This window comes from Panthera pardus, unplaced genomic scaffold (assembly GCF_024362965.1).
Source record: "Panthera pardus isolate Hobbes unplaced genomic scaffold, ASM2436296v1 HiC_scaffold_6, whole genome shotgun sequence".
NCBI lineage: Eukaryota > Metazoa > Chordata > Mammalia > Carnivora > Felidae > Panthera > Panthera pardus.
In genome coordinates, this window is record NW_026526991.1 from 38,818,764 (window position 1) to 38,831,985 (window position 13,222).

Genomic DNA, 13,222 nt, shown 5'->3' on the forward strand with positions numbered 1-13,222 from the left:
TACTATGAAATCTTTATTATCTAGCATGACAATGAAAACATGAGCATTGTTGTAACTCTGTGGGATATATGGATTGTGGGAAGAACACCAAATAGAAGGTCCTGAGGAGATGCAGATTTGGATATTGATGAAATGGCAAAATCAAAACAAAACACATTGTGGTTGGGACAGTGGTGCCAGATGAGGTCACAAACTAATCTAGTACAGACTCTCCAAATAGTTGAAACCTACAGAAAAGGAGAAAGAAAGGAGAAAAAGCTCTTAATCACTGTCAACATTTTAGTTTCTTTCTTCCTATTTTCAGCACATGGGGTATGAGAACTTTTAAATATAGTTGTAGTCATGTTATAACATCCAGTTTTGTGTCTTGACTTTTTTGTTTGTTTTTACCTCACATCTCATACGTAGTCTTATGTGTTCATACATACCTTCAGTAAGCATTGGTTTTCATCAGTGCATTATGTTCCATAGAGTAGGTCTGTTGAGGTTTAAGTAACTATTTCCCCTCTCCAAATATGGAGATTTAAATTGGTATTTTATGATCATAAGTAAAACTTCTGTAAATATCTTAATTTTCCCCACTGTAGTTAGGATTATACCTTAGGGATAGAATCTTAGAACTGGAATTACTTTCATTTCTTAGTAAATATTCCAAAGCATTTTCTTAAGGGATTTTACTAGTTTCTGCTTCTACTGATGTTTTTTAATAGACAGCTTTCTTAATCCTGTTTTAAAATTATATACCAGAATTTGAAAGATACTCTTTTCACAGAGACTCAAGTTTACGAACGAGTAGCTCCTACACAAGAAGAAAATGGGAAGATGATCTCAAAAAGAATAGCTCAGTTAATGAAGGATCAGCTTACCATAAAAGGTAATATAATTCTTAAGTAACTTTTATGCATTCTTTTATAAAAATATGAGGCAGTTTGTTTAGAGCCCTCAATTTAGTATCATTAAGAAAATGATATTAACGTGCTTTCATTGTTTAAATAAAACGTCATTTAAAAGTCCAGAATATATATTTAGAGGTAGATGAAAATTTGTTTTTACTTTTATATATATTATGTATAATTAGATTTGATATATTAGGAAGCATCTTTTAGATTGTAGCATATTTAGAAGGAACTCCTTATATAATTGACTAGAGAAGTTGAAATAGATCAGTGTCTTAATTGATCTGGGCATTATTTAGTGACCTGGAAGTTTCCACTTTTCTTAGAACTCGGAGAGATGGTAATTTCTTGAATTGAAATGTTGGTAATGTCATATTGGAGAGGAGGGGGGAAAAAACCATAAATATTTTCTCGGTTAAAAACAACAAAAAAGAAGAGTAAAAGATGAGCAATTATAATATAGGCATGGGTCACTCCTAAGGATGTGACTCATTGCTGAAATACTTTTCTTCAAAAAGGTTGATCTTAACTTTCCCTGAGTAAAACCAGACCTAAGTGTTTTTCTCAGACCCAGCCTGGCATGACCATATGGTCTGTTAATAGTTCCAGAAACGTAAAATATCAGATCAGAACATGTTTGAGTCCTGTCCAGGGAGGTGGGAGGCAGTAAAATGATACACTACCAAATTAGTGAAATCATCTAGACTCTAGCAAGTTGTAGATGCAACTCTTGGTGCTGGGGCCGGTGGTGTATTTAGGAACACAGTTTTTTAGATTTTTCCTAGCCTTGTGTATCTGTGTAATGTATAGACATTAACTGTAGACTACACATACAGACACATCCTATATAGATATGACTCTTTCCTTCAGTTGCTCCTTTGGTAGAAGACAAGATGATTTGATTAGTTCTAGTGTTCCAAGCACCACATCAACACCAACAGTTACCTCTGCAGCTGGGCTTCAGAAAAGCCTGCTCTCCAGCACAAGCACTACTACAAAGATTACAACGGGTTCTTCCTCAACAGGCACACAAAGCAGGTGAGTCACAGATAACATTTTGTGTTCAGGCCTACTGTGTGCTTATGTATGTGCATGCATTTTTGTTTAGAAGATTGTGGGGCTCTGGATTTTTTCATTTACCTTTTAAAATTATTTACAAGCAAAAATTGGTTCCAAAAAGAGGCAGTTATGCATGTCTGGGGAAAAACGAAGTTCTTGAATTATTAACTTTCCTTGAATCAGGCTGCTTAAAATGTAAATTTCTCCCTTTGACAGCTCTGGGTGAGATTTCTGGTTCATAGTTCAAAGATGTCTTGCCTCATGTTTTAAAAAAATCCATCCCTGTAGTCACATGTTTCAGCTGCTAGAAAGTGCTTTCATTGTTTAGCTGTTTTCCTTTTCTCTTTTTGTGTTGCTGCTTATGATGCGATAGTACCTCAAATCGTTTGTGGGCTGAGGATAGTACTGAAAAAGAAAAGGACAGTGTTCCTACGGCAGTGACCATCCCTGTTGCTCCAACTGTTGTAAATGCTGCAGCCTCAACCACAACCCTGACTACAACTACTGCTGGCACTGTCTCCTCCACATCAGAGGTCAGGGAGAGACGCAGGTGTGTAAAGGTCCTAATAGAACTGCTGATGTATCTTGCCCAGTGCTGAAAGTTGTTTGTTTTGCTTTTTAACCTTGTCAAGTTGGTGACCATCTCTTCAGTAGGTTAATAAGTGAAATAACCTGTATCAGCTCAGAACTACATGAACTGATGTAATTGGCAGTTACTAGCATTTAGGCTTGGTGACTCCCTCTGACAGAATAGATGTTTTTGTTTCAAGGAAGTGAGCCAGACACTTGTCTTCTTAGCCATCTTCATTTTTTTAGTGGTTGTTTTCATTCAAGATGGTTTTGTGGTGAAGATCTAAACACACCCAGTCACACTTATGGAAGACTAGATGTAACATGACAGAAACAGATTTTTCATTCTTCTGTTTCCTCCTATTATTAAAAAATTTGATGGATGTTAAACTGTTTTGGTTACTTTCGAGACTTTTCATTTTAAGATTCTCTTGAAGAAAGGCTTATTGGGCATATGTGTAAACCAAATCATTTTTAAGTACTTTGAATACGTTCTCTTAGTTTTAATTCAGTACATAAAAGGGACTCATTAATTAAATATTTTAAAGGATTTATGAATTTATTTTCTGTGCTTAAATGTTAGGAGCGTTGCTCACTTCTTCATGCTGCTGCTAATTTGCTTGGAATTTCAGATGTGGAAAGGAACTTACCTCTTTTGTGATAACCCTTGCTTTACATAAGAAACTAAGACCCAGAGATATTAAGTGACTTTTCCACTTTTATTTAATGAGAACTAAGGCGAGGCCCAAGATTACAGGAGAATCAGTCAAGTGTTTTTCCTGCTATAGCATGCATAGTTACTAGCTTTGAATTTTGTTTTTCCTCTTGAGAAAAAAAAAATCTTAAAAAACTAAATGTGACCTTTTTTGTATTTTATTCCTTTGAGATTAAATTAGCTACATAACTGGTGTTTTGGTTTTTATTTTGTTTTGTTTGTTTACTAAAATACCAACCAGATTAACTTTGTCATAGTTCTGGCATGTAGTGTTCATATACAGGCTTTGTCTCTGGTGCTTATCAAAGTACATGGCCTGTAGTAAGTAATTAATATCCTTACAGTAATATTCATGGTGAATATATGAAAAGTAACAAAACATTAAATTTTTTAATGTTAAACATTTTCTTTCCTATCATTGCATCTTTATTTTTTGTCAGCATGATTATGTTTTATTACTGTTTCTATGGTAAGATTTAGTGATAGTTCTATAAAACCATTATAAGCAGTTAGCATTTTGTGATTTGAACACCAGTATAGGTCATACCATATTTTAATAATTCTTCATTTTTCTATACATTAATGTTAGTTTTAGGCTTTTGAGGTGTTTTCAAGTCAGACCATATAGCCAACAGAAATTAGAAGATCATAGGCAGCCATCATTATTTTTGAGTGAAAATCAATTTGAGGACTTTGCTTTTATGGAGTAGGGGAAGTTAAGGGGAAAAGGTTAGGAATCCTTGGTTTTTTACTCCTTTAATCCTAAGGTTAGAATGCTCTCCAGGTCAGAATTTCTTCTTCGGTAACATAAGTATTTTATTTATATAATTTTTAACTTCTAGACTTATTGTTGGAGAAAGTTGAGTTTCAGCTTCTTAGAATTAATCCTGGAAGACATTAGATTGAGAATTAAATATTTGGAGATATTAATAGAACAGAACAAATTTTAATAGCATAAGAAACAAAATGTATCTGTTAACATTTTCCCTGGTGTATATTACAGAAATTTTGTTTGTCTTACTCATTTTCAGTGATGTTTGCAATAATAATGTTTGTGTTTTGTTTCACGTCAAGTAATTGTTTGCAGTTTTGAATACATTGTTGACCTCTTCTGTTTGTCTTTCAATTAAATTTTGTTAATGGTTTTGAAATGTGTATAGTTGAATATTTGTCCTCAAAATGTATATATTATGATTTAAGTATATATTGTGTCTAAAAAGATAAGTTAATACATCTATGCTATTTTAGGTATCCTCACATATATACTTTCAGATGTTATGCAAAGTTACCAAACTCACTATTAAATTCCACTATTCTATTCTTGAATTTTTTTTTTATTGATCAGGATTGGATGAGGATTTTCTGTTTTTGTTAAGATTTCCAATGGATTAATAGTGGTAGCAGAGTGGGAAGTAGAGAAGAAAAGTTAGTTTTAAATAGCATGATAGCAAATTCTTTCATTTTTTAAGTTTCTAATGCTCCAGTCTTTTCAAAATACAAAGCAATATCTTTGAATGAAAACATAAATTCATGGGGAACTGTTGCTTTGTATAATTATTCTCCTCCACCTTTTTCCCTTGGCTCAGCCAGCTTGCATTTGCTCATTTATCTTCCCTCTGCAAGGAAAAAAGCTGAATGAAAAAGAAGGGTTGTTTTCAGTTTTTTAAAGATGTTATTTGTTGATTTCCCAAAATATAAATATTATAAATAAATATATTTCAACCAATAAATCAGTGAAATAATAAATAGAATAATTGGAATTATTAGAAAATCCTTATTTTAAAAATAATAACCTTTCAGTAGCTCAGAAAATTGTAAGCCATCTAAGACTACTAAGGAGTAAAATTATGTACCTTATATAGTTTTAAGAAAGAGATGTAGTATGATATAGTAAGTTAAGGCAGCAGTGGAGTTTGAGGGGCACCTGGGTAGCTCAGTTTGTGGGATCAAGCCCCACATCGGGCTCTGCTGACAATGCAGAGCCTGCTTGGTATTCTCTCCCTTTCTCTCTCCTCCTCCCCCACTCTTGCACTTTCTCTCTCAGAATAAATAAATAAGCTTTCTTTCTTTCTTTCTTTCTTTCTTTCTTTCTTTCTTTCTTTCTTTCTTTCTTTCTTTCTTTTTTTTTTAAGGCAACAGTAGAGGAGGGCCTAGATGGCTCAGTCGGTTAAGCGTCCAACTCTTGGTTTTGGCTCAGGTCATGATCTCATAGTTTCATGAGTTCGAGCCCCGCGTCGGGCTACCAGTGCAGAGCCTGCTTGGGATTCTCTCTCCCTCTCCCTCTGCCCCTCCCCTACTCACACTGTCTCTGTTTCCCTCAAAATAAATAAACGGTTGGGGGGGGAGGGGAGGCAGCAGTAGAGTTTGATATATTCTGCTACTTTTTGATCAGCTCTTTTTAATTAAACACAAAATATGTGAATTAACTTTCTTGTCTACATTTAATTCACAGAGGTCTGCTCTATACAGGAACCCTGAGAGAGGGGAGAAGGAACTGAATGCCAGATGGGGACTCTTAAAATAATAGGAAACATATTGTACATTACAAATTGATAGGCTAGATTTTTATGCTGATTTGGGGCAAATGTAAGGAAAATTTAAATGAACAGAAACAGATATTATAAGTCTTTTGACTAGTAATTTTTATCCCCTTAACCTACATATGTTAAACCAGATATGATAGGTAGATTTAACTTTTATGGCAACTTGAAACTGTTGAAAAAGTAGTGAGGCTCATTTGAAGAGAGTGTGCTGGTTGATTAGTTCTGTTTGCAGAACATGGGGATTAAAAGAACAAATGGCAATGCAGATTTCCCTGTCGTAAACTATATGTGAAAATTTTGACCATTACATAGAGGAGTCAGATTCAGTAGTCCATGTTCATGCTTACTTTCAGAGCAGCCCTTGAAATACTGAAGTGATACATGCAGCCATCTGAGCTGTTCTAAAGTTTTTCTGTTTAACCAGATTTGCTACCACATTAAGGTTTCATCTTCTTTTATTCTTTTCTTCTCCTCGTCTGAGAGAAGTCCAAAAAGCAATACATTGCATAGGGACAGTGGATGCATAAATAAGTACCAAATGAATTGCTAAAAAAAAAAATGGCCATTGGGCCATATTTTCCAAATTGATGTTTCACAGAGCACTTTTCCACATGTAACAGGTGTACCATAAAAGTATGTTCTAATTAATAATCTTAGGAAATACATAGTTATGGTTAAACAGGTTTCTTCCGTGGTTCTTCTCAGAGCCTTTAACATGTTGTGATTTTCCTGGAGATGGTTAGAATGTATAGCATTTTCCAAATATGTATAACCAACTTCCAGAATAAACAAGATCCTCACTCTATTCTGGAATTAATTTTCTTAAAGTAAACCTGTAATAACAAGTTTATTGTTACTCTTTTTCACCTTTAAAATGACTTGTCCCAGAGAAATCACTGGAGTTGTTACAAAAGTAGGGAATAATGGTTGTATCTAAATAAAAAGCTTAAAATTCACAAGAGTTCATATACAGACAGGATGAAAATTAAGAAGTAGTAGGAGAAAGAGAAGTATCAAGCTTAGTGTAGCTTGAGGATTCTGGGCCATCAAGAGGGCAGACATCCTAACCAGTTGTATTCATCTCTCTGGATCTGTGCATTGGTACAGATGAAGCCATATGTTGCAGAATCTCTAAAAGAAAGTCAAACTAAAGAAATGCTGGTAACTAAAATGCTTTATGTACCCGGGGCACCCAGGTGGCTCAGTAAGTTAAACATCTGACTCTCGATTTCTGCTCAGGTCATGATCTCATGGTTCGTGGAATCGAACCCTGCATTGAGCTCGGCACTGATAGCATGGAGCCTACTTGAGATTCTGTTTCCCTTTCTCTCTGCCTCTCCCCTGCTTGCTCTCTGTCTCTCTCTGAAAATAAAAATAAAAAGAAAGAAAGTTGTATATAGTGAATTTTTTTCTTGCCCTACACTTTTAGGAGGACAAATTAAAAGCAACAGACCAAATAATTAGAAATATAATTTTTTAAAACATTAAAATTTTAGGGGCACCTGGCTGGCTCAATGGGTTAAGTGTCTGACTTCGGCTAGGGTCATGATCTCATGGTTTGTGAGTTGAAGCCCTGCCTCAGTCTCTGTGCTGATAGTGCAGAGCCTGCTTGGGATTCTGTCCCTCTCTCTTTCTGCCCTTTCCCCACTCATGCTCTCTCTCTCTCTCTCAAAATAAATAATTAAACTTAAAAAAAAAATGAAACTTAAGGTTATAAACTTAAATATGTACCAGTATTTTCATAGAAACCAAATTTGGTAAAATAGAACTCTTCAATGCTTGAATCGTGAGGTGTGCCCGATTTGTGAGATATATGTAGTGCTAGTATAGTAGCAAAAAGACGATCTTTCAGGATATTCTAATGTTTATTTATTTTTGAGAGGGAGAAGGAACAAACGGGGGAGAAGCAGAGAGAGAGGGAAGCACAGAATCTGAAGCAAACTCTGGGCTCCAAACAGTCAGCACAGAGCCCAGCGTGGAGCTCAAACTCATGAACCATGAGATCATGACCTGAGCCTAAGTCAGATGCTTAATCGACTGAGCCACGTAGGCACCCCCAGGATATTCTAGAAACCTAGAGATGAAAACATATGGATGAAGAGAAAAAAAATAAGTTATGTCATTATGAAATAGTGCCCTAGGTTTTCAACCAAATAAAGAAAATAGGTGATATTTTCTCAAACCAGATGAAAAAAACAACTTAAGTCAAAGTAGTGAGAGGATTTTCATCTTTCTCTAAGTTTGTTGGATGTCTCAGTCAAGTAAAAATACCCTCCTGAGAAGTTCTTGACTTACCTTGCTTAAAGTTGATCTGTAATTAGAGTAGAAGCAACACAGAGAACCTGTCCTCTAGTACTAACTTTAACCAATAAGTAAGAGTTAATTGATGGAATTGAGGCAACGAGGATTTTGGTTGACAAGTGACCTTGTCATCTTAGGATTAATTATTCAAGGAGGTGAATCCTAGGAATAATAAATCATGTATTCTAGTTTCAGACAGATTTCTAAAAACTTAAGAGTGTGAAGCAAAAGACAGAGAAATCAAAAGGAATGGGGCTCTCTAAAAGAATTGTGAAGAAACTGAAATGATTCTAAGGAGTTGGAGGTGTGTTGTGTTCTTTGAACCTAGAGCTTTAAAGGACACATAGAAAGAATAAAAGATAAGGCATAAAACCAAGAATAAATTCTAAAGTTTGTTATGGATATATGAATAGTTTCAGGAAGTTTAAAGAACAGAATGAGTTACAAATTGGAAAGCATAGTAAATCTAAAAAAAGAACCCTTTTAAAAAGTTGAGCTTTTTAAAGGGGAGAGGCAGGTGATATAAACTAGATAAATTTAATTAACAGCATAGACAATAGAAATATTCTACTTCTGAGTATTGTATGAGAAATGTGAATTAGATGGTAATATAACTAAATAAAGTATTAACAATTGAACTTCCCAAGTAACATTGATCATTGGAGGGAAGTTATTTTCTGTGTCTTGCACGGCTCTGTCTTTTCTTATTCAACCCTTTAATTAGTTATTAATCTCTTGACATGGACATATGCTTTTGAAATTGTGCATATCCTTAGCATGGGGCATAGGCTTAGATCAAATATAGTGAAGTGAAAAAAAAAATATAGTGAAGTGATTGATAAGATTGATAATTGATAAGATCAGATATAGTGAAGATAAAGGTCAAGTTCTTTTTATATTAGAAAATCAGTAACCAAGAGTAGGATGCTGATTTTAAAGCAGTTTATGAATAAAAATACTTGAATTTTTAGATAACTCAAAGTGTGAACAAGAGTATGATGTCTGCCAAAAACATCATTAATAAATGTAGTGACAGGAGTGCAAGGAGTGTTGCTTGCTCACTAGTCATCCCATATGTTAAATGTTGCCTTCACTCCTAATCATTCTAACCATGAAAAGACATTGACAGTCTAGAGTTTAGCCTTCACGTATCATCTAGCATGGTATTGCAGGGAATCAGCAAAGGGACTAAGAGGACTCATCACATGGCTTTTCAAAAGAAAAAAAAAACTGTGGTTAGGAAGAACTTGAAAAATATAAGTTAATACTGATTATTTTCAATCTAAAACTTTATCAGATTGCATTGTTGAATTTTCGTGATGAATGAAACCATTTTTGGAGACTTTTTCTTAAACTAAAATGCTTACCGTGTATTGATTCATACATTCGTATGTAATTCACAGATACTGTATATCCAACTAACAATTTTTATTTATTACTGTAGATCATACCTCACTCCTGTTAGAGATGAAGAGTCTGAATCCCAAAGAAAAGCGAGATCTAGACAAGCAAGACAGTCTAGAAGATCAACACAGGTATGTTTAATGTGTATAATATATAAAGCTTCAAATTGCCTTTCTCTTTTTCACTTCTCTATGAAAATATTAATGTCATTGGAGTACCTGGCTGGCTCAGTCAGAGGAGCATGTGACTGTTGTTCTTGGAGTTGTGAGTACAAGCCCCATGTTGGGTGTAGAAATTATTTAAAGAAATTTTTTAAAAACTTAAAAAAAAAAAAAGAAAAGAAAACACTGATGTTAGTATATAATGTGAGGAAATCTTAGATTGCTTTAGTAATTCTTTCCTAGCCTTTTGTATATTAGATTTAATCTAATTAATGTTAGTATTAGATTTAATCTAATTGGCATATACCTTTGTATCTCTTTGCATATTTACTTTTTGTTTCTTAGATGGTGTCTGGCACAGAGTACTCAATGCGTGTTAATGAATTAATCAATATGATGTCTAACAATTAATAAAGAATTCTGTAAATATTTGGAGTTGTGGGGAATAGGTCTATTGTATTAGATATTTCAAACAGCTAATGTGCAAGTACCAGGAAAATGTCACTCAGTGTAGTTAGCATCTCCTTAACCTCCTTGCCATTCTAATTATATCTAATATATCATTTTGTGTCTATCCTTTCCCATAGTTGAGGCGCTCCAAAGTCCAGATTCAACTCCTTGATCCTTACTTTTATCAGTATTTCATTTCAAGCTGAACTGTTTGTTAAGATCTTAACATATTCTTCCTGCCTTTGTACCTTTACTTTTTGAAATCTCACCTGTTCTTTAAGGCTTATCCTTTAAAAATTATTTCTTTACTGAAATTTTTTTCAGTAAATACATATTTATGTGTTTATGCATATATATTATACATATATATGCATATATATGTTTACATGTTATATGTATATATTTATGTTTTTACATATACATATAAAACAGAAGTACATGTAAATTCAGTGTATAAACAATGTATATGTCAGCTTTTCCTTCTTTGTACTTCTTAGGAATATTTATATTCATATTCATGTGATAGTACTGTCATCTCCTCCCCTTTTTTAAATTTCTTTAATATAGAGACTATTTCTTACATGTATTTTGTCTTTTCCAGTACCTATTACTGTGCTTGCTCATGATGATTCTTCATAGAATGAATGTGACTTGCCCACTAAAAATTTTGTTCGAATTTGCAAACCAATTCCAAACGTGTATTTGACTTCCAATACATTCATATTAAATTTGTCTACTTATAAAATATTTCTTTGAAACAAGCTATACTGCTTCTCATTCTTAAATTTACCTTTTTAATGTACAGGGAGTAACACTGACTGATCTTCAGGAAGCTGAAAAAACAATAGGAAGAAGTCGTTCTACCCGAACCAGAGAACAAGAAAATGAAGAAAAAGAAAAAGAAGAAAAAGAAAAACAGGATAAAGAGAAGCAAGAAGAAAAGAAGGAGTCAGAAACATCTAGAGAAGATGAATATAAACAAAAGTACTCCAGAACATACGATGAGGTAATAGTGTACCACCAACACAGCTAGGTCAAATGGTATGACTAGTTTTGTGACTTTCAATGTACAAGAGATTTATATACCGACAAACTATATACAAAATACTCCAAAGGACCAGAAATCTGAATAATTTTGAGATGATTAGAATGTTATTTTTCTTTCAAAATGAACCTGTGTTTAGATGTTTTTAACTGTTAAATATTTTATGTGGGAATTAATTTTAATATTTCACAGACTTACCAGCGTTACAGACCAGTATCCACTTCAAGTTCTACCACCCCATCCTCTTCACTTTCTACCATGAGCAGTTCACTCTATGCTTCAAGTCAACTAAACAGGCCAAATAGTCTTGTAGGTATAACTTCCGCTTACTCCAGAGGATTAACAAAAGAAAATGAAAGAGGTAAGAAGACCTTTGTTTCCTTCAAATAATCCTTTGAATTTTTTTTTTCTAATTTATAGTTCTACAGAAAAGAAACAACTTTTCTAAACTGGGAGTCATTCCATTTTTTCTTTCAAAAAGAAGATGATGGTCAAAAATAAGAAGAAGAGTAAGAAAAATAAGAGTAGAAAATAAAAATAGGAAATTATGTAGTCTGGCATTGTTACATATATCTTTATAATTTAAGACTTCACAAAAAGCATTATGTACACCAACATAGAAAAGTCAGCATAGAAGAACTGGTGGGAGACTATTTCTAGGAGCTGTTTATAGTGCCTGAAGTTACTTCTTGCCTATTGGATCATATCTTTAAATTTTTTATATGTGAATTGTTTTAAACTAAAATCACTTAAAACACATGTAGTGTCCTTGCTAAAACAAAATGGTTTTTATGCTTATTTCTTGAGAAATAGATTTCTTTTTCAGTGATATGTTGGCATATTGATAATCACTATTAACATTTCTTATTTTTTCATATAAACTTCGTATTTAAATTTTAATAATTCCTACTTTAATTAAGAGATTGGTACTAAATAAAATTATTTCTAATTGTAGGCGTTTTATATTTTAAAAGAAAATCCTACAGTATTAGTCATGATAATATCAGTAATCATGAAGGGTAAACTTCAGAAAAATTAAGTTTTCCCCAATTTTCAGCTGACTTTTCTTTTTTTGGTCATTGAGATATTTCAGTTCTTTAAAATACTAAGCATGAGGCTCACATAATGGTTTGTAAAAACCTTGAGCCAACTTTGAAAATTAGGGATATTTGCATAAAAGTTTAGATTTTCATCTTCTATTGAAAAGTGGGAAGATTTAGCAACACTGTTTCTAATTCTCACATATCAACAATTGGCTAGAGCCAAGGAGTAAGTTACAGCCCGTCACCCCTTGGAATAGTGCCCTCCTGGTCCATTTTATCCATTTATATTATCTGGATGGCCAGTATATGCATTGGAGTTTGCGATCTTTGCTCTAAACCAATTCCAAAAACAATTCTAAAAAAACTTGCTGGCACTATAATTTTGAAATTTCTTTTGCTGTGACTCTTTGCTAATGGCACAGGAAGGAGACTTTTAGAAATAATTTCTAACATTACTTTGTTCCGTATAGATGTCTACTTTTAAAAACCTATTTGAAGGCCCCTTTATAGAATATAAGTCTAAAGCTATTTTAACTATACTAAGAAGGAAACAAATTTTGAGACTGTATTTAAAAAAAAATTTTTTTTTTTATTAAAAAAAATTTTTTTTAAACGTTTATTTATTTTTGAGACAGAGAGAGACAGAGCATGAACGGGGGAGGGTCACAGAGAGAGGGAGACACAGAATCTGAAACAGGATCCAGGCTCTGAGCGGTCAGCACAGAGCCCGACACAGGGCTCGAACCCACGGACCGTGAGATCATGACCTGAGCCGAAGTCGGACGCTTAACCGACCGAGCCACCCAGGCGCCCCATAAAAAAAAATTTTTTTTTAATGTTTATTTATTTTTGAGAGAGAGAGAGAGAGACACAGAATGCAAAGCAGGCTTCGGGCTCTCAGCTGTCAGCACAGAGCCTGATGTGGGGCTCAAACCCATGAACCATAAGATTATGACGTAAGCCAAAGTCAGACCCTTAACCAACTGAGTCACCCGGGCACCCCAAGACTATATTTTATGTTGACGTGTTTTAAAA

At 33.9% G+C, this 13,222-nt stretch overlaps 1 protein-coding gene across 8 annotated transcripts in view; it reads left to right on the plus strand.

The window, feature by feature from the left end:
- PPP1R12A (protein phosphatase 1 regulatory subunit 12A) overlaps positions 1 to 13,222 on the plus strand; it is a 160,660-nt gene that overhangs the window by 115,005 nt on the left and 32,433 nt on the right. For 5 of the 8 annotated variants that reach the window (XR_008419619.1, XM_019455198.2, XM_019455197.2 and 2 more), the window contains exons 12-17: positions 773 to 874; positions 1,767 to 1,934; positions 2,329 to 2,505; positions 9,529 to 9,619; positions 10,905 to 11,105; positions 11,337 to 11,505. Coding sequence is in view for 7 of the 8 variants with exons in the window: in XM_019455198.2 (XP_019310743.1) it covers positions 773 to 874; positions 1,767 to 1,934; positions 2,329 to 2,505; positions 9,529 to 9,619; positions 10,905 to 11,105; positions 11,337 to 11,505 (908 nt within the window). In the remaining variant the exon portion in view is untranslated. The remainder of the gene's footprint in view (positions 1 to 772; positions 875 to 1,766; positions 1,935 to 2,328; positions 2,506 to 9,528; positions 9,620 to 10,904; positions 11,106 to 11,336; positions 11,506 to 13,222) is intronic. The other 3 variants (XM_019455200.2, XM_019455203.2, XM_019455202.2) reach the window with 2 other exon arrangements.